General features: G+C 36.4%; 3 protein-coding genes across 4 annotated transcripts; 2 read left to right on the top strand and 1 right to left on the bottom strand.

Annotated features, from left to right (window-relative positions):
- On the top strand, window positions 1–3,543 carry LOC111330806 (YY1-associated factor 2). Its single transcript, XM_022935760.2, has 4 exons — window positions 1–157; window positions 491–616; window positions 1,616–1,726; window positions 2,263–3,543. The coding sequence occupies exons 1-4, from the start codon at window positions 123–125 to the stop codon at window positions 2,492–2,494; spliced, it is 504 nt and encodes a 167-aa protein (XP_022791495.1). The 5' UTR covers window positions 1–122; the 3' UTR covers window positions 2,495–3,543.
- Window positions 3,544–4,866: 1,323 nt separating this feature from the next.
- Window positions 4,867–16,444, bottom strand: LOC111330769 (E3 ubiquitin-protein ligase RAD18). 2 transcript variants are annotated; one of them, XM_022935705.2, is made up of 16 exons: window positions 16,197–16,444; window positions 16,016–16,097; window positions 15,745–15,806; window positions 15,260–15,330; window positions 14,102–14,231; window positions 13,628–13,901; window positions 13,051–13,156; window positions 12,384–12,566; window positions 11,885–11,999; window positions 9,693–9,765; window positions 8,873–8,955; window positions 8,378–8,441; window positions 7,957–8,049; window positions 6,911–7,200; window positions 6,237–6,283; window positions 4,867–5,876 (listed from the first exon to the last, which is right to left on the bottom strand). In XM_022935705.2, the coding sequence occupies exons 1-16, from the start codon at window positions 16,311–16,313 to the stop codon at window positions 5,747–5,749; spliced, it is 1,920 nt and encodes a 639-aa protein (XP_022791440.2). In that variant the 5' UTR covers window positions 16,314–16,444; the 3' UTR covers window positions 4,867–5,746. The 2 variants fall into 2 exon arrangements, with proteins under 2 accessions (XP_022791440.2, XP_022791441.2); XM_022935706.2 differs by having other exon boundaries at window positions 12,384–12,563.
- Window positions 16,445–16,477: 33 nt separating this feature from the next.
- Window positions 16,478–19,995, top strand: LOC111330771 (mitochondrial import inner membrane translocase subunit Tim17-B). The gene is made up of 6 exons (XM_022935710.2): window positions 16,478–16,573; window positions 16,675–16,774; window positions 17,529–17,586; window positions 17,661–17,789; window positions 18,493–18,603; window positions 19,309–19,995. Exons 1-6 carry the CDS (start codon window positions 16,548–16,550, stop codon window positions 19,416–19,418), a joined length of 534 nt encoding a protein of 177 aa, XP_022791445.2. The 5' UTR covers window positions 16,478–16,547; the 3' UTR covers window positions 19,419–19,995.
- The last annotated feature ends 491 nt before the right edge of the window (window positions 19,996–20,486 follow it).

The following is a 20,486-nucleotide window of genomic DNA, read 5'->3' as shown; positions in this document are numbered from 1 at the left end:
GATTGGTTGTTGGCCGTAAGCCGTGCCTGTATACAAACGGGAGCAGAGGATAACATTAAGAGAAATTTTCAAGAAAAAAAATAGATAAATTTCTCTATACTGGAGCTTCTTTCTCAAGCAGTATGGAGGAGAAGGTGGAGAAGAAAAGTCCAGTCAAGTAAGGAAGCTTTTGTAGCGTTTTTAAGTCGAAGTTTGATACGATTACAGCGCGTGCATCAAGTCGAATTTGTCCCTTGAATCCTAGTGTTTTTGTTGGAAAACGAGCACTGCAAAACTATTGCGAGATTGTCATTCATTTAAGCTATCAAGAGTGAAAGGAAATGAAATGCTGGAGTCTAAGGTGTTAGTAGATATGAATATCTTTTCCTTTCATCAGAGAGGTGACGAGAAGTTTTAGAAAATAAAGTTCATCGAGCAATCGAATTACTCGTGTGCAAGCTTAGAGCAATTGAAATTTCTCGAGTGTTTGAACTATTTTGTCTCACCGCAGGATTCGTAAAGTGTTAAGGCCGAGCACAGATGAGAATTACTGGGACTGTAGTGTTTGTACGTACAGAAATGGAGCCGAAGCCTTTAAATGTGCGATGTGCGATGTTAGGAAGGGAACATCCACAAGGTAACGCGTGGCAAATAGAGTATTTGTTTGTTCTCCGTAATTACTGTCTGGAGGACAGAAAATTACGGTCGCAATGTGTTTGCCATGCTTCACGCATCTGGAGCATGTTTTTGTTAAGTTCTGAATGAAAATGGCAAATAAACATTAGGGAGAATCATTTCAAAAGGTGAAAGAAAGAAAAAAATTGCAATTCGATCTGGTTTTTGTGGATTATACAAAACCAAACACCATGTGCATGAGAATCGAACACGATCTACCATACGTCAACTTCAAAAGATTCGAAACAGATGCCTGGTTGAGTCTTTGGATTTTTGTGGTCAATCTTTCGCCTTTTGTAGTTATTGCACTTTCAATAGATGCGTGACTCATTTCATGATTACAAGAGACTTTTTGTTACTCTATGATGGCCTCGAAACGTTACTTTTGTGGTGTATCAATAGCTCCTCACCCGACCCTCCTCGGAATGTACATGTTGTGATGCTGTCTGGAAAATCCAGACTGTTTTGTCGTAGTGATGCCATAGCTTAATTAATTTGTTTATAGTTTTATTTGTTAGATAAAGGATATGATGAGGCTGAGTGGGAAGTATTTTTTTCTCCTGTTTGCTCTTCCTCTTATTACCCATTTGGCATGACTGAAATTTCTGCTGGGAATTAATTTTTTTCAATTTCCTGTCTGAAGGGGCAGAATTTAAATTGGACAGGAAGTGATTTAATTCGTTTTTACTTCTCAGAGAGTTTTAAAGATGAGGGCTATGTGGTAGATAATTCCTAGATGGACAATTTGACTTATTTTGAATAAAAAGCAACATGTGACTCATTCACAGAGTTTTTTTATTTGACTGAAGCAAGGAAATTGTTGTGGTATCTTCTTTATGTGGATCAAAGATTAAAGCTTATTTAATCAAATTATGAAATTGTCATGTTGGTAATAATTGGATCTTGGAAGTTAAATCAGTGTGTGACAATTAATGTTTATTTTTTTTCATTGTATTACCAGGAAACCTAAACTTAATTCTCAGTTAGTAGCTCAGCAAGTCGCTCAACAGTTTGTTACATCACCTCCTCCCTTAAAAAAGGCTGTGACTAAAAGACCTTTTAAAAAGTTAAGGTAAGCTACACAAATTATAATTGAGCATTTTCTGTAAAAAGTCTTTTCTTGATTATGAGCTTTTTTATGTACTGTGGGCTTGTACAGAAATCAAATGGCTTTCCACATTGGTGAACCTCATACTTGTTTTTGTAGCACACATCTTGGGTGGGATGTCAGGCTGTCACAAGTTAGCCTCAAGCTCTCTCAAGTTGTCTTGATAGTCTCCTGACTCATCAATGTCTTGTTGTGGTGCAGGGAATTGTTTTGATTATCATTTTTCTGTTCACACACCTTTTCTGAAAAGTAGGTGGCTCAGAAGTCAAAATAGCCACCAGTTGGCACTAAATGAGAACCTTTAGCCTCTGATACTGCTTTGCTATTCCTATTTTGTACCATTTTTTCACTTGTTCCAAACCCTGTATTGTAACTTTATTCAAGATACCAGCAAAAAATGTGGGAGGAAAGTATCCAACATGTGCCCACACAAATCCTTTCCCACATGAGAATGTGAAATGATACATAGTAACCTGTATTTAAATTATTGAATTTTGCAGGCCTCGACTCAAAAACATTGACAGAAGCAGTGCACAGCACATGGCTGTCACTGTAGGAAACATCACTGTGATTATAACAGATTATAAACTTTTAAAACCTGAAAATTCACCATCTGTCACACCAGACAGGAATTCGCCCAGACCACTGTCAGAAGATGGTACAGACCCAGGACCTTCTCTTGGCTCTGAATTTACAAGTAATGGAGTAAATAATCAGGATGAGAGCTCCTGACATTAGAATTATTTTTATATTGATACAGTAATTATTAGGAACAATTTGTATTTTTTGTCATTAGAGGAGAACAAGAACCTTTTTCTGACAAACAAAATCCCCTTTAAAAGCTGCTGGTGCACCTTACAGACACCTCTCTTAGATTGCTTTCTCCCCAAGATGGAACAGTTTAGTTGGTGCTGCCATTTAAATGTTCAATTTGCTGAAATATTTTCTTAGAATTGAGACAGAAAGTTGTGTTTTAGAGAGAATCGATGCAATGTATATCTCTTTCCAACAAGTCTCAAAGCACACTGTTAAATTATCCTGATCAAGTGACTGAATGTGTGCATTGGTTTTTTCTCACTAATAATAATAATTATTAAGACACTAGGATGATGTTGAGTGGTCCTAAAGATACATGCAAAGTCATACAGGAAGACTGTAGCACATGTATGCAATAGTGTGCATTTCAATTGAATATCATCAAAACAAGACCAAAGTCATCTCAGCAACCAATCAGAGAAGAGTAAAATAGTGCAAAGGAAAGGGACCAAGACCACAGTTATCACAACAACCAGTCAGAGAAAAGTAAAATAACACAAATTGCCAGAAGGAGTGCAAGTAGAAACAAGCAAACTGGCTGAAGTACAGAAAAACGCAAGCGAGAGAGTCCTTATTGGTTTGTGCTCTCTTGCACCTTCCTTCTCGGTTTGTACCTGGCAGGCAAGCTAGTCAGCTTTCAAAATGTGATCACTTAAATTGAAGGGGGGGGGGGGGTAGTTGAAAATAATGCAGTTTTAAGTACTTGTGAAAAGCTGTGAAAGGTTTTAATTACATTGTACTGCTTGTTTTCGGATTGTAGTAACTCATTAATTTAGTATGTTCTGTTCGTGGTCATTTGTAGAAGGTATGAAAAGGTGGGCATGACTTCTGTTTACAAGATATAGATAGGAATTGATTCATAAAATAACTGAGATTAGAAAATTTTACATCAAGAAACAATGATTCCAGCTCAAGTTGCATATCCAAAGAGAAAATAAAAGATTACAAAAATTCTTTTTTTTAAATTATTTGCTTATATTGCTCAAGTATTAGAATGTTACTAAATTTTTGTTACTGCACTGTTATTTTGTTTCATGGGGTATTACACAACTTGTGTTATGGCTTTTGCCTGTAAATAACTGACATTACATCACATTACATGAAATAACATTTTTACTATTTCTTCTCAGACCTTTTCTTCTCATATTAAGATGTCAAAGTCCTTGATAGCCATACAAACTTTAAAAGAATGAAACAAATTATCACAATTGTCTTTAAGTGTGCTCACTTCTTTTCTGTTGATAAATCAACCCTTTGAAAAATATATAAAAAATGAGAGGCCGTACTGCAGCTTTCACTTGGGCTTCTTAAGAGTAACTGGGAATAGAGCATTAGCACTATTATTATGGGAGCACCACAGAAACACTAGGTACATTGCGTTGCATGAATGTTGTGCAAAAAGTCTGTTTGTTTTTCTGTATGCAAATATGGGTTACATGATTGGTGTTACATAGAGTGGATTCAATCATCAAGGTAAGGCATAAAAGTGTTTTCTTTGCCACCTTGCATTGCATGACAGTGTTTACACTGTTGTAATCAGCACCTGTAGAGAAATGTCAGAAGTGCCTTTTGAGGAAGGTAGATGATGACTGCTTGGCATTCTAAGACTTGGGTATTTCCACAGGTAGCCCAAGTAAAACATTAAATTTTTGGGGGGGGTGTAAGAGGATTCATATTTAAAGTCCCTATGACACCTATTTTTATAGATGGTATGTAGGGGGGTGCCTAGTAAGATTTATGGGTGATTCTGATGTATCTTTGTTATTTTACAAGGCGATAAAAGTCTGAAACTGTATCGAACCTAGGCTCCCTGTATCTCTTTAGCCGCGTTAAAGAGTACTGGAACCTGTGACATAACGGTAGTAACAACAAGTTTATCAAAAAAGCAAAGTGAGTGTGGAAGCTACTGTTTACACTTTTTAGCCAAAAAATGCCATTTCGATGTGTAGTTTGGGGTTTTTCAAATACCCCTGACTCAATGAAGAGTATTTCTCTCCCTAAGATTCCTACTGTGACGTCATGGCGCCCAGTCCCTCTTTGCTCGGCCAGACATTTTATCTGCGGATTAAAGAGCTTGATAAAAAATTCAAAAAAGGGCAAAATACCACAAATATTGCAAAAACATTAAGAGTCAATATAATTTGATGTAAAATAGAAAAAAAAATAACTGTCATAGGCACTTTAAACACAGAGGGAAAGTGTGTACAGGTAGATGAACTATAACTGGAGAGATCTCAGAAACAAAAAAAAAAGAGAAAATAAAGTAATGCAACAAAGACAACAGAGAGTGTAGTCCACAATGTCTTTTTTTTTCCTTTATGGCTCTTTCACTCAAATCACTGTAAACATTGGGTCAGAATTATTCAACCTGTTACTTTCAATGAAAAATAAGATGGTGCCTTACACTAAAATAATTTCTTACTAATAGTTAGCTGTGCCTCACTTATCACACTATTATTATTAAAAATAATACAGAAGGATATAATTCTACAGATATTTACAGACTAAGCAAACCTAAGATTGGGGAGTGAAGCAACACAACTTCTCTATGTATCAGATATAAACAGATTTTTCTACATTAAATCACGTTGTTAGTTCAACCCATGTCATCATGCTTATGGAGATCCACTTTCACTGCTTCTTTGAAAAAAATAAAATGTTTGAGGTTTATTATCAGTGGATGACGTTTGAATAACCAATTAAACTTTTTGAACCAATTAGAACTTCTTTTTGCAAATTTATGTCTTAAAATTGGGATATGGCCAAAATGGCAGTGGAAGGAAGTTTAGAGTAACTTTTTAGATGTAGGGATATAACTTTTGGATGAGAGTATTCAAGACATGTCTAGTTTTAAAATTCAAACTCTCACAATTGAATTGATAAAGACTTCAAAATTTTCTACAATTCATTTCTAGAGTTTTATACTTGAAACTATCTGTAGATTAATTTGTGCATAAATTCTCCCTACAATTACGCATTTTCAAAAGAAGGGTGACGAGAATTAGAAAAATGATCAACTAGAAAATAACATTTGAGTACACATGTAACATCAATCTCTCTTAACTTGCCAATGATATCAGTTGAGATAGTTACCTTTCTGATCAAAGAAGACGGGGATAATTATTATTCAACTTGAAAATTTTGCACTAAAGGCAAAACCTACATTAATTAAAACAGGTTAGATTTGACCTTTTTATTCTTAACAAATGTTTGTTGAAACTCTTCCTCACTGTCACTTGATACAGTGTCCTCGTATGTTCTTCCATCTGTAGCTCTTGATCCAACTTTTATCACTGGGCTACAATGGGAACCATGAGATGAAGAAGTTTAACCCTTTGCACCTGAACATCATTTTGCATAATCTCCATACTGTTCTCTCTACATTACCTAAGGTGCTACAGGGTAGAACTTGTTCAACAATCAAGAGTTTCTTTGGTTGGTGATAAAAAATTCAAAAAAGGGCAAAATACCACAAATATTGCAAAAACATTAAGAGTCAATATAATTTGATGTAAAATAGACCTCATGACCTTAATGTGGATTCAGGGGGGATGCTGTGGGGGGAAATTATAGATACTAGTCAGTCTTAAGGGGCAAATGGCTGAGAAAAGAGTATAAACCAACAGTAAAACTACAGTACATGTGTATGATATGATACCTTTCTGGAATAACCAGGGGCTCCTCTGACTCACCATCTTTAAGTTCCTTAAGAAGCAAAACAAGCAAACTTGTCATCCCATATGCATCATGTTATAAATTATTGTTGTTTTCATTTTGCAACAAGTTCAGATTCAGTCAATTTTTGAAAAAAAGAAAAAAAAAAAAAGCTGTTTTCAAAATTTATCAACCCTCTTCATAAAAACCCGCTAAGCATAAAAAATTATTTTCAAGTACAAACTATTTTTTAAATTGTTAATTTCAAATTGGAAAAATTGGAGGAAAAAAATTAATAATTTGGTTGTCCAAGCCTTAAATTGTACTGTCAAACTTCCTAAACGATAACTAACGAAGGCTTATCCTTTTTTTCAGGGATAGTTCTTGTGATCTGCAGAACACTACAGACGTAATAGTGAACTTATAGTGGCTTAGTCTGATCCTCTTTCTATTTTCCTTCTTCAGTTTTTTATTTTTATTTTTTATTTTCCTTTTCTCATGATTTTGGGTTGCCACATGGCATCTTAATAAAAACTTGCACTCTAAAACATTGAAATCCTTAAATCAAAGCTTCCCAATAGTGCCTTCTTCATGTATTTCTCCCTCTCTTGGCACTTGTTCATATTAACATCAATTTTAGCATTATGCAATTACATCAAAGAATTAAAATGACATTACCCAATCATTATCCTCCAAACCTAGTGATGGTGTACCCTCATCCTCCTCAAACGATACCAGACTTGGAGAGGATGGAGGCTCAGGAATGACTGAACAAGTCCTACTGTTGACGCCTTTTGATGAATCTGGAGGAGCAGTGCTCTTCTTAAAGAAAGGTGGGTATGTTTGATCACTTGATTCTGATGTGTTATCATTAATTTCCTGCTCATTAGTGTCGATGTTACCTTGGTCTTTCTTGTTCATGTCTTCATCAGTGGGGTTAGTCTCTGACACATCCAACCTTTCACTGACTATGAAGTATAATTATATCAATAGTTTACTTAGTCTGCCCTCCAAACCCATAATTTAAGCATTAATAATAATAATAATAATAATAATAATAATAAAGATCTTTATTCATTCGTTATTAAAAACACCCCCACAGACAAACAATGTGAGTTTACAATGAGAATAAAATTCTATGCTACTATTCAATACTACTATACAGTTAAAATAGACTTAAACAAAATTAAATAGGCATCTATTAATAAAGCATCGCTTGAACCTCTCGGTTCTCACACGTGGCAAGATAAAATCATGGCCCCTGCTTCTTAAAAAACGTGATCTTTGTGGAGGAAGAAGGTCATAAAGAGAATGAGCTGCATCGGTTATGATGTTGTTCCATAACTGCCTATCTCTTGAAACGATGTAGCTGGTCATTGGGGTGTACTTGGAGGTATATCCATATCGCAAACCAAGCCTACAATACTTATCAATCTGTGCAATGTATTTACCCCGGTGGGCACAGGCCCATACTTCTAATGCATATAAAAATAATGACATTATGAGGTTATCAAATAGCACAGTCAACTCCAGTAAGTAGTAGGTAAAGTACTTGCAGACCCTCAAGATGTAAAGTCTAGAATTGGCCTTGCCAAGCATATGCTCAAATTGAGTATCCCAGTTACATGTACATGGGTCTTCATGAGATGTTACTCCCAATAGTTTGAGCTCCTTCTTCCTAACTATGGCAAATTTACACTATTTATAGCAGCTCTTCCACTAACCTGGAGTCCTTTTTACAGATAAATTACTTTTCCCTTTCTTTCGCTTTTGCACATCAGCTATTAGCTTATCAAATTCATTTTTATGTTGATTCACTGACGAAAAATAGAGAAGAACAGATAAAATGATCATGACAATCTATTCTGTAATTCCTTATTACTTACATGTGTACAAAAAAAAAAAGAGGGAGATATTACACATGGACACCAAGAGACAAAATTATGCAAAAATGGTTGAATGTAGACCAGTGGTTAAGATATAAATGGGTGGGGAACCTGTGCTGAATTAAACATGATGACACAACTTCCCAACCAAGATAAAGCAGTCTCATCAATCCCCAAAGTTGGCTGGCTGATTAATTGAAACTTACAGTACTTCATACAGCCATGTAAAACTAAATCAGTGTGAGTGCTGACAACTTACGGTATTCCTGTCGAATTTCATCCATCTCTCCTTCACTTTGATTTTTTGTAAAATGAATACTATGCTTTTGAATCAAATGTAGAAAAAAAAGTTAGTCATAGTAACAACAGTACTGTTGATAATATCAAAGGTGAAGGATATCTTGAATCTAACACTGGCAATTTCACATCACTCAAAAATACATACACATACATGCAAGTCCAAGTATAAAAAAAGTATATTATAACAATATAGAATATTACACTGAGCTCTCCGGACCTTTCCAGAGAGCTGCAAAAACTCTTAAAGAATTAAGTGAAAACAATCATCACTTCATTATTAAAGTGTTTGTAGCTTTGTTATTCTTGAATTGATCATGTTTTGCCATTTTCCACAGCTTTTCATAACCCACTTGACATCTTGAGCTTTCTTAAGTCATAAAAACACTGCAGAATTTTCTCATCATCTGAAAATCAGTCACTAAACAAAAGCAAAGAATTTTATTTGTTTACATACAGATGTTGAAGCTTCAGCAACAGATGCTGCCTCTCTCTCCTTTGTCAGCTCATTTTTCTCCACCTCTCTAACAATTTGTGCAGCTGTGTGAGCAAGATTTATTACTTTATCAGCATTTAGGATTAATGAACTAAGTTACTTATTATTGTACATCCCAATATTGTTGGATAATACCTCATCTAAGAACATACAAAAGCTGCAACTCATCCAGAATTTTGCCTGCAAAATCATCTGCGGCGCTCGGAAATTTGACCATGTAATGCCATTACTGGATGAACTCAACTGGCTTCCAGTTGAAAAAAATACTCAAATTCAGAGATGCTGTTATAGCTTATAAGTGTGTCAACAATTTAGCTCCAGAATATCTAATGTGCTAAGTTTAAAAAACGATCTTCTGTACATAATCGTATAACTCGTAATAATGAGAAGATTGACATTCCATTATTCAGATCAGCTACCAGCCAAAGGTCCTTTGCCTATAGAGCAGTATCTCTGTGGAACATGTTAGATGAAGACCTGAGAGACATTACATCTGTAAAGGCCTTTAAGAAAGTCCTGAAACTTGCCATGAATGAATGATCGAGTGACAGTTAGCATTTAGAATTTAACAATAGCTTGTTAGATATAGTTAGCATTCATATTTGTAAATAGGTACTGAAAAACCTTTTAGGAGTATTTATTATTAAAGTTTAAAGTTTAATGAAGGAAAGTGTTAATAATCAGCAATGAAAAATTCTTGTACATAACACTTTTTACAAGCAACTGTCAGATGAAGAATAATTTATATAATTATGTGGAAGGGGAGGAAATTACTGCTCACCAGTCATAGGTCTCTCAGAATCGCACTGTGAATTGTAAAGCATTACAAATTCTTGATGTCTTTTGATAAGTGTCTGAGGAAGGAATCAACAGTCAAATATTAGTCAAATTTGAAGCAGGGCTCGACACTAACTTTTCAACTTACTAGCCAAGTGGCTATAATGACAACTTAGATGTCACGACAATTTCAGTTTACTTACTAGCCAAACTGGCTAATGAAAATCCAAAACAACTAGCCAAAACTGAATTGCTACTAGTCTGTGGCTAGTGGGCTACCAATAGTGTCGAGCCCTATGAAAGTCAGTGTAAGGGACTCTAATAAACATGAAGTAATAATAATATCACAATAATAACTTTTATTTATATAGCGCTCATATCTTAAATTCAAGGCGCTTTACAACACTGTACAGGGACTTTACCAGACTGCTAAGCAGTTTACAGTCAAATAAAGGCGAATATAACAGATGCCCCCTCCCCCCAATTCCCAGTAACCAGGCCAGACCACATCACAGTAATCTCGTGAAGTGGGTTCTTTAACGTCCCCTGCCTAACCAAATTAACTAATTAATAGATGCAGGAGACGGGACCTCCATTAATTCATCCCTATCTGAGAAGACTAGAACATCTAACCATTTCTTGAGTAAAAAAGTCTATATCATACTCGCTGTTTACACCAAAGTGTTGAACAAGAGGCAAACTTTTGAAGTGTTAAGAGATGCTGAGGATAATGTTTCTTTCCAATCTCGCCTAATACAGTACAACTGGAATATTATTTTTCAGATCATACATCAAATGCGACAGGATGACTATTTACCCTTTTGCACCCAAAATCTCACTAGTGAATCTCCTCACTGCCTGCCATCATATTCTATGTCAATAAGAATTTTCTGGTAATTCAATCAGCTAATTAATAGTCCCATAACTGATAATTTCCTTTATTCTCATCACTTGTCTGCTTCATATTCTACTGATAAGGTAAGAAGAAATTATGTTTTGGTCACAGAGGAGGTATAGAGCTACATACACATGTACATGAACTTCTCATTGATTCAGGGAAATGAATGACTCATAAAACTTTATAGAGCTACATATTAAACATGACTCCTATAATGTACATGACTGTACTTCTCATTGAATCAGGGCAAAGAATGACTCACGAAACTTTAAAGAGCTACATAAACATGACTCCTATAATGTGCATGTACTTCTCATTAATTCAGCTAGGGCAATGAATGACTCACGAAACTTTAAAGAGCTACATAAACATGACTCCTATAATGTGCATGTACTTCCCATTGATTCAGCTAGGGCAAAGAATGACTCACGAAGCTTTAAAGAGTTACATAAACATGACTCCTATACTGTGCATGTACTTCTCATTGATTCAGCTAGGGCAATGAATGACTCACCAAACTTTAAAGAGTTACATAAACATGACTCCTATAATGTGCATGTACTTCTCATTGATTCAGCTAGGGCAAAGAATGACTCACGAAACTTTAAAGAGTTACATAAACGTGACTCCTATAATGTGCATGTACTTCTCATTGATTCAGCTAGGGCAAAGAATGACTCACGAAACTTTAAAGAGTTACATAATCATGACCCCTATAATGTGCATGTACTTCCCATTGATTCAGCTAGGGCAAAGAATGACTTACGAAACTTTAAAGAGTTACATAAACATGACTCCTATAATGTACATGTCCTTCTCATTGATTTAAGGCAGTAAATGACTTATAAAACTATAAAGAGTTACATAAACATGACTGCTATAATGTGCATGTACTTCTCATTGATTCAGGGCAGTAAATGACTTATAAAACTATAAAGAGTTACATAAACATGACTCCTATAATGTGCATGTACTTCTCATTGATTCAGGGCAGTAAATGACTTATAAAACTATAAAGAGTTCCATAAACATGACTCCTATAATGTGCACGTACTTCTCATTGATTCAAGGCAGTAAATGACTTATAAAACTATAAAGAGTTACATAAACATGACTCCTATAATGTGCATGTACTTCTCATTGATTCAGGGCAGTAAATGACTCATGAAACTTTAGTTCGTGATTTATTATAATTATGGTGATATCCTGATTTTATTACTGATCTAGTCTGATCAGTTCACTGCAGAATTAAATAAAATTGTGAGACCTACATGTACATGTAGCACTTTAGTACTTACTGATCTATTTCCCTTAGTTGACAAATTCCATTCCTTTAATCTTCTTAGTAATTCTTTATCTGACATGACATTGTACACAAGTTTTGGAAGAGGCTTTCTTTTCTGTATCAATCGGCTGTAAATAGATTATTAAAAAAAATAGAAATAACTAGTAAATAATTTAATATAAAATATAACTGTATTAATTGGAAACAGAGTTTAAAGATCAAGGAAACAAACACAAGCAAAAAATACATAAAATACTAATAAAATATTGACCGTTTTTAGGATCAAACAATTGAGTGTCAACCATTATTTTGGTATACATGCATGTAACAATATTTGCCCACAAAAAAAAGAACACATTTTCTTAAGGGAGGAGAGAGAGGGTGGGATTGTGGGGAGAGGGGTTAGTGAAAGGAGAGTACACCTGTGTTAATTGAAAACATGTTTGCATAAAGAAAGCAAACGGTTTAGAAAGAGTAAAAGCGAATAAATTATATTTAAATAACTGACTTACATCAAAGCATTAGAGCCTTTAATTGTCACGTTGGATGATGTGGGAATGGAAGAAACTTCTTGCTCCGTTGTAGAGGATCCCAGTTCATTACTTGAAGAAGTAGATGAATCTTGAAACTCTTCATCAACTGGACTCTTGCATTTACTTGATTTACTAGTTGAGGGTTTGCTAGATTCTTTCCTGCTGTGTCAAGGAATACAGTAAAGAGCAATAAATATTTATCTATCATAATCCCATAAGAGGGACAGGGGGACAGGGAAAGAAGGGGACTGAGGGACAGGGGGACAGGAGGAGAGAAGGAGAGGAAAAGAAGGGGAGACATGAAGAGAGGAAGAAGAGAAAAGGGAAAGAAGGGGAGAGGGGTGGAGGGAGAGAGGGGGAAAGGGGGGAGAGGGAGGCAGAGAGGGGAAAAGGGGGAGGCAGAGAGGGGAAAAGGGGGAGGCAGAGAGGGGAAAAGGGGGAGGCAGAGAGGGGAAAAGGGGGAGGAAGAGAGGGGAAAAGGGGGGAGAGGGGGGAGGAAGAGAGGGAGAAAGGGGAAAGGGGGGAGAGGCAAAGAGGGAGGAGAGGGGGAGAAATGAAGAAGTTACAGAAAAGGACTTAAATGTGCCAAGACATTTGTCCCCTATGTCATTCTTTCATATGCACAGACATTGATTTTCTAACATACCTTGAAGTGCGTAAAGAACTTTTCTTTTCTGTTCTATTAAGGCACGCATCAAGATGAGAATTTATTTTTCTGTGCTGGATCATGTCGCCGCAAACTGGACACTCAGCTGACAACAAAAGAAAATGATATTTTCATCAGAATGATTGTGATATTTACCCAAAAACATATCATACTGTAAAAGGTTTGAGCCTGGAAGCAACGTTTGATCATGTATCATCGCATCATCAGCAGTTGAAAACAGTCCTGGGATGGACCACAACAGAATTTCTCAAGATCACTCACACTCACATCATCAGGCAATGCAAACAAATTTACCAAAAACATAGAAAGACTGGAGATCAAAGGTATAGTTTGCAGCTCTGAAGTGTTCTATCAAAACAAAGATAAGCTGCTGTAAGATACATGAAGGCCTTCTGGCCAATAGAGGTTTTGCACTGCAGCCATGTTGCATGACAGGAGCAATAGAATTTTTTCCAATGAGAAAAAATTTTCTTTCTTATGCATAATATTTTCATTGTTCCTACCATGCAACATGGCTGCCATGCAAAACCTCTATAAGCTAACTTTCCCGACTGACCTAACTCTGGATCTTGTGGCTGTGATGGTTGTCCTTCATCAGGTCTGTGTTCACTGATTACCACTGGCTGTGGTTCTGATGGCAGTGGTTCTTGCACCTGTTTTTCCATTTCAATGACAACAACCTCGGGGGTTGATTCTCTGCTGGAGTTTTCTTCCTCATCATTTTCAGCTACTTTAACAGGAATGAAGCCTTGCTCATTCTCTGTATCAAGTTTCTGTCTCTTTGTATTTGGGCTTGAAAAGGTGGCACTGTTTTGAGAGCTTGACTGAGCCTGTAAAATGAAAATGTGTGAATAAGACAAAGAATACAAATTACATGCACCACAAACTACCTTTGGTAAATTATTTTAAAAAGGCCAGAGTTCTTAATGTCTAATTTTTACAAGCAAATAAGTTAATAATATTATTAATAATGGTTTATTTAACAGATCCACAGGGTGGCTCTTCTCTGTTTAATTACAACAAAGAATACCTTTCTCCTTTTTGTGTTTGTCTGGGAGGTGTTGATGATTTTTTTATTTTTTGGCTCGCCACCTTTTTTGTCTACAGACTGCACACTTGTGACTTGCACAGTGCTTGTTGTTAGTTCCAACAGTTTTGTTCTGAAACAAACATGGAATAATTCTCAGGTGAAAACGGAAAAGATCATTTCTAGCAATATATATTTAAAAAGTTGTAACATACTAGAGTTTTGCAAAGGTACTGTGCACTTTCTGTCTGAGTTTTATAATATCTAGTCTGCATGCAATCTCTATAGTTATTAAAAGATTGGAGATTTCCACTTCCCATAAATAAACATTACCCTACATTCACAGCAGTCAGTCGCCTAAAAGGACAGACAAACGGTCAGATTGACTGACTGACAGACAGAAAGACCGACCAATCACATGATTTAACCCTTCAACTCCAGTGAGTGACCAAAAAAGAATTTCTCCCTACATTATCAATACAATATCAAGTAGCCAAGTGATGAGAATAAAGAACAATGTCAATTGGGAGATTATTAGTCAATCAAATGCTAGATTCTCCAAACTTACATCATAACAACTGTATGAAAGACAGTAAGGAGAATTATCACTAAGATCTTGGGAGTAAAAGAGTAAAAGATAAACAGACAGAAAGTCTGACATACAGACTGAATGACTGACAGACAATCAGACACACTGACAGACAGAGAGACTGAATGACTGATGGACAAATAAACAGACACACAGACATAATTTGAATATATCAACAAAGTTGAAATGGTAAATTGGACACCATTATGATTATAAAAGCTGTCATTTCGAGCGTTAGCCCTTAGCTCAAAACGTCAGCTTTTATAATCGTAACGGTGGCCAAATTACCATTTCAACTTTGTTGATATATTCAAATTATTTCGTTACCCCCACCGACACAGCCCCAAACAGTTTCTTTAGAAACTATCAGCCTTTAGACACACAGACAGATAGACGGACCGACAGCAAGGCAAACTGAATAACTGACTGACTCAGACTGACAGACCAATTCATTGCCTTACTGACTCACTAAATGATTGACTTACTAGTTAAGTGATTGACAGACTTTGTGGTTGACTGACTGACTGTCTGACTGGCTGAACCACTATCCTTGACGTGGTAAGGTTACATACCTGACTTTGATGAAACTTTTGACTAATTCATCCAACACCCTATTATTTTTTAAACTGAGAGGAGTGACTTTCTGTAAGGAAAAACAAAATAGAAATATTTTAAGATGGATCTAATAACAAAATTCGTAAAAATTGAACCAACCATTTGTCCAAATTAAGAATAAATACAAATGTATAAGAAGTGCATTTCCTGTCTAAGCTTGGAATAATATGGTTAACATATGAAATATCCCTTGTGATTATGGTACAATGTCCTATTCCTTTCTATTCCTTTAAAAGCTTTACAAAAAAATTGGGGAGACATCGAACCAACACTAATAAAAGCTTTTATATTGTTATCTCCATCAAAGATGGTTTCAAGTAGATATTATTTTCTCAAACATGTAACACGAAGTCATGCATGTACATCGTTCACAGGCTTCACATGTTCAAGTACAAAGCGAAATTGATAACAAAATGTTAGATAAAAGCATACCGACACTCACCAAAGAACAAGTGGGGCACTTTGGGTCGTAACTGAGGGATCTCCGGATGCAAAGTGAGCAATCTGGAAAGAGAATTTTGTGCGGTATTACTCTTTATAATTAAGGCCACCTAATATTCTTCAGCTTAAAATAGGCGCACTATGAGGAGAGGGCATCGCAAGTCCCTCTCTATAATTATGTTTCTCTCAAATATACATGAATACAACTTCCACAGATTTTAGTAATTTTTCCATACTTCGAGGTAAAAATTAATAAGTAAAATTCAACTTACAGTTATGGGAACATTCTGGAATTATCAAAGCTACGTCAAAAAATTCGTAGCAAATAGAACATCGCAGCAGATTGTCGATCGTCTGAAAATTAAGAATTTGAAAAAGATCTACGAATAAAACAAAATAATGTAACTAATTAATATTTTCGATGTTGAGACGGAGATATTTGTAATAAAATACCCTCATTTCTAGAAGAGATTCTGGCCAATCTGATGGACTCCATTCCGCTAACTTGGCCGAGGATCTTCTCTTTTCCATAAAAGACAACATATCGGCGAGATCACCAAGAAAATACATAAACAATTAATCAGAAACTCATTTCCTAAGAGCCGCCATATTGATACAAGAATTTGGCGCGCGTTCGTTATGTATTTTCATTGGCTGAAGTCAGGTTACCCCCTATGCTTTGTAACGATCGTTTTTTTCTAAAAGAAGCTGTCATTGGTCATAAATATTAACCAATAGTATACTACGATATAATATTGTTGCAATTATTGCGTCACAACTGGATAAAAACGTGCACAATTCAAGATGGAGGAATACGCGAGAGAGCCTTGGTAAGTTTATAGTTCCCTGCCCCTCTGATTTCTAGAATTTCTTCACAAAGGTAATTTTTTAGAGGTAAAATAACTGAATTATTTCCCTGAATTCCTTATAGTCCTTACCGTATCGTCGATGACTGTGGTGGAGCGTTTATGATGGGTGCCATCGGTGGAGGAATCTTCTCGTTTGTAAAAGGATGGAGAAATTCGCCGGCTGTAAGTTTTGTTTCGTTGCATTTTTGTACGTTGATCTTTAGGATATATTACTCCGAACAAAGTCGTAATCTGCACTGTATATGACTGAACTAGTGATACACAATGAGCTTCTTTCAGTTCTAATGGAATCGACATCATGGTCTGTACTTCTAATGTGCACGTAAGATCAGCTGATGAATTTTCAAACTTGATTGCAGCATTACAAAATATTATTTTCCCCTCATATCTATAAACTCTGACGCATATCACAGATAATTCAACCTTATGTCATGCCGGCGTTATACTTGATTGTTTTGTGGCTATGTTAGACGAAAATAAGGCAAGATTTCCGTATAACCCCGTACTTCATTATGCATTCAATTCTTGGATAAAGGAAAGCAGAGGCAAAACAACAGATTTCCTTTGGGACTACGGCTTTGGTTTTGATTGGTATAGGGTTATACGGAAATCTTTCCCTTCAACGAAGAAGAAACATAATTTTAGAAAATTTCACTATAGTCTTGCATACTTTATTTTGTTCATATAACTTTGTAAAGCTTTAATAAGTAATAGAGAAAATTCTTCTGTTGACAAATAAGATATATTTTCACGGAGATTGCTGAAGAAATGTAACTATGGGATGGTACCTGGGTGTAACACCAAATTGTCAGTCCTACCCAACAGGGAAATATTAGGTCAACTCAGGCATACGGCTCCTTTAACAAATATGTTTTGATGCTCATTATAGATTAAATAACTCTGGTATTTCTTGTAGGGGCAAAGACTTTATGGCAGTATAGGTGCTGTCAAAACAAGAGCTCCTGTACTAGGAGGTTTGTGCTTCAGTTGTTACATGCATTATTGTTAACTCAGTTTTATATGGGTATTAAACAATTTTTCATTTCAGGTAATTTTGCTGTATGGGGAGGTTTATTTTCTACATTTGACTGTTGTCTAATGGGAATACGTGGTAAAGAGGATCCATGGAACTCAATAGGTAGTGGTGCCATTACAGGAGCTGTATTAGCTGCAAGAGGTGAGTTATATTAACCACATTCCCCTCAAGATCTCAATGAGCCTAGAATATGGAAGTACATTTTCTCAGTTTGGAGCTGGATATTTTTGTGATTAAACATATGAGCATAAAAAAAAACTACAAGTAAATGTTACAATTAACAACTATTCCACATGTAGGCAATGGATATGAGATGGTAATTACCAGTAGCATGCACCAAGTTGGCTATAACTAATCTCATATCCAACAAGCACAGATGGAAAAGTTGCTTTGTGAATTTCATTAAATCCTTAACATTTGGATACTTAGAGCGTCATAAAGTGAGATTTTCAGCTCCACAACACTTGGGGCAATGCATTTCCATGTAAGGCAACTCAGATTATGAGCTGATAACTGGAGTTGAGTGAACCAATCAGAATACTAGAAATGTAATTTCTGTATTAAAAAGTTTAATTATGATAATGTATAATTGGCTTGATACAAATAGTGATTCCTCCCACCTAGACTTATGAAGCAAATGTGACCTATATACAGTTGTAGTTTGGTAATCTTGATCACTTGTCTGTGAAATGGGGGAAGCGTGCACTTATTTAATGATAGGTGCTGATTTACACTAACAGCAGAGACCTCTGACCTACACTGTTTGATGTACATTTCATAACTACCACTGATGATCAAAAATGGTGACAAAAAATGTAAGAGAGTTGTTGTGTGTGATATTTAGGTGGACCATCAGCAGCCCTGAGGTCAGCAGCATTAGGAGCTGTACTGTTAGCATTAATTGAAGGGATAGGAATTGGTATCACAAGAATGACTGCAGAACAATTCAAACCAGGTCTGTTGTCAAAATTTTCTTGGCTCAAGAACAGAGTTTCCCTGCTGGGATCAATTTACAGCAAACTGTTAATTATAGATCAGTTGTAAATGAGGGTACTTTATTTGGGAAGTCTTCAGTTTCTTGAATTTAGGGCTGACTAGCATGCATGTTAATCGCTTTGCAAGTTATTAGGAAATGGTCCCTCAACTCCAGACCTGTCACTCCCCCAAACTCCCACTGGACTAGTCCCTGTCACTCCCCCCACCCCCACTAGTCTAGTCCCTGTCACTCCCCCCACCCCCACTAGACTATTCCCTGTCACTCCCCCACCCCCACTAGACTAGTCCCTGTCACTCCCCCCACCCCCACTAGACTAGTCCCTGTCACTCCTCCCACCCCCCACTAGACTAGTCCCTGTCACTCCCCCCACCCCCACTAGTCTAGTCCCTGTCACTCCCCCCACCCCCACTAGACTATTCCCTGTCACTCCCCCCACCCCCACTAGGCTAGTCCCTGTCACTCCCCCCACCCCCACTAGACTAGTCCCTAAATTCCTTTGAATAGTACTGAATATGCCTTTGACAGCCAGTGCTGAGGAGTTTGGAGAAAGTGAAGGGGGCTGGAAAATAAATTAACTGGAGCTCTGCTTTTAGGCCTGGCTAAATCTATTAATTGGGTCAGTTATAAGTATTGTATATGTAACCTTTCTTCCTTGTATTTTAGTCATGCCGCAGCCTCCAGACCCTGCACAGCTACCTCCCAAACCATTCAACCCTACACCACAACCAATACAGCCAGGATCAGAATTTGATTATCAGCCACAGTATCAATAGGAAAAGGGATACAATGTAATTATGACAAATTTTTGAGGATGCTTTAACTGATGTTACAAAGCCCAGTTATCCAGTCTTTAAAGGAACAATGTTGAAAAAGGCAGGGCTTACTTTTTCTTTGCCTCCCTCTGGAAAGCCTGCACTGAAAGGACTGACTGGTAAAGGAGCAAGCCTTATGATGGGAATTTAATACTGGGAGCTGTGTTTGTTTGGCATTGTCATTAAAAAAAGGAACAACACACAGATGTGTGCCAGACATAAAATTGCTTCACGTTATGGTAATATAAAACAAAATGACAACAGAGGCAAGGTGTTAGTGAACTTGTACCTACACATGGCATCATCATGAACTTGTAACTAAGGATTTTGATAATTGTACAAACTGGACATGTTTGTTGCTTTGGTTTGCAACCCATTTGAGTAGTTTTGCTTAAAAGTAGTATTTTTTGTTTTGTTTCAATATCTGCAGTAAATACAATAAGCAAATGATGCTGTAGTATCCATGTTTTAAACTGAGTTTATTTAGAAAGTAGTGGAAATAATTTGCAGAATATTAAAGTTATTATGTTTTCAAGTATATTGGAGTGGTAATTGATGTTATTAAACTAAACATTATTTTATCCCCTTCCATCCTAATGTTAACGTTCATATTCTCCACACTGTTCTATATAATATATAGATTTAGCCAAGCCTAAAAGCAGAGCTCCCAAGTTCATAATATTAATGATAACATAAGAGATGTGCATTTGCTAAGACTTACCTGAGACACCCCTCCCTTCGTTTTGATAGTCTCCCCTACCCTACCCGTGCAATCTGAAGGGACGTACGTATGTACCTATGCTCAGTCAGTCATGTGACAATCAAATGAAAAGAGGTTGACCGTATTCCATGGGTATGGGGCTCTGCCCCATGCGCGCAAAGTGTGCGTGGGAGCCCTGCTACAAAGCAGTGATCATTTTCTATATTCTCATCAAGTGTACATTTGATTAAAGGGTGCAACTATAAGGAGAAATTAGAAGCCAGGGGCTCTTAATTAAGGGTAAAGGGTTCACTTACAAGATTTCTTTG

This window comes from Stylophora pistillata, chromosome 5 (assembly GCF_964205215.1).
Source record: "Stylophora pistillata chromosome 5, jaStyPist1.2, whole genome shotgun sequence".
NCBI lineage: Eukaryota > Metazoa > Cnidaria > Anthozoa > Scleractinia > Pocilloporidae > Stylophora > Stylophora pistillata.
Note: the sequence above shows the minus strand (reverse complement) of the source record. Positions and strands in the feature narration are given on the sequence as shown.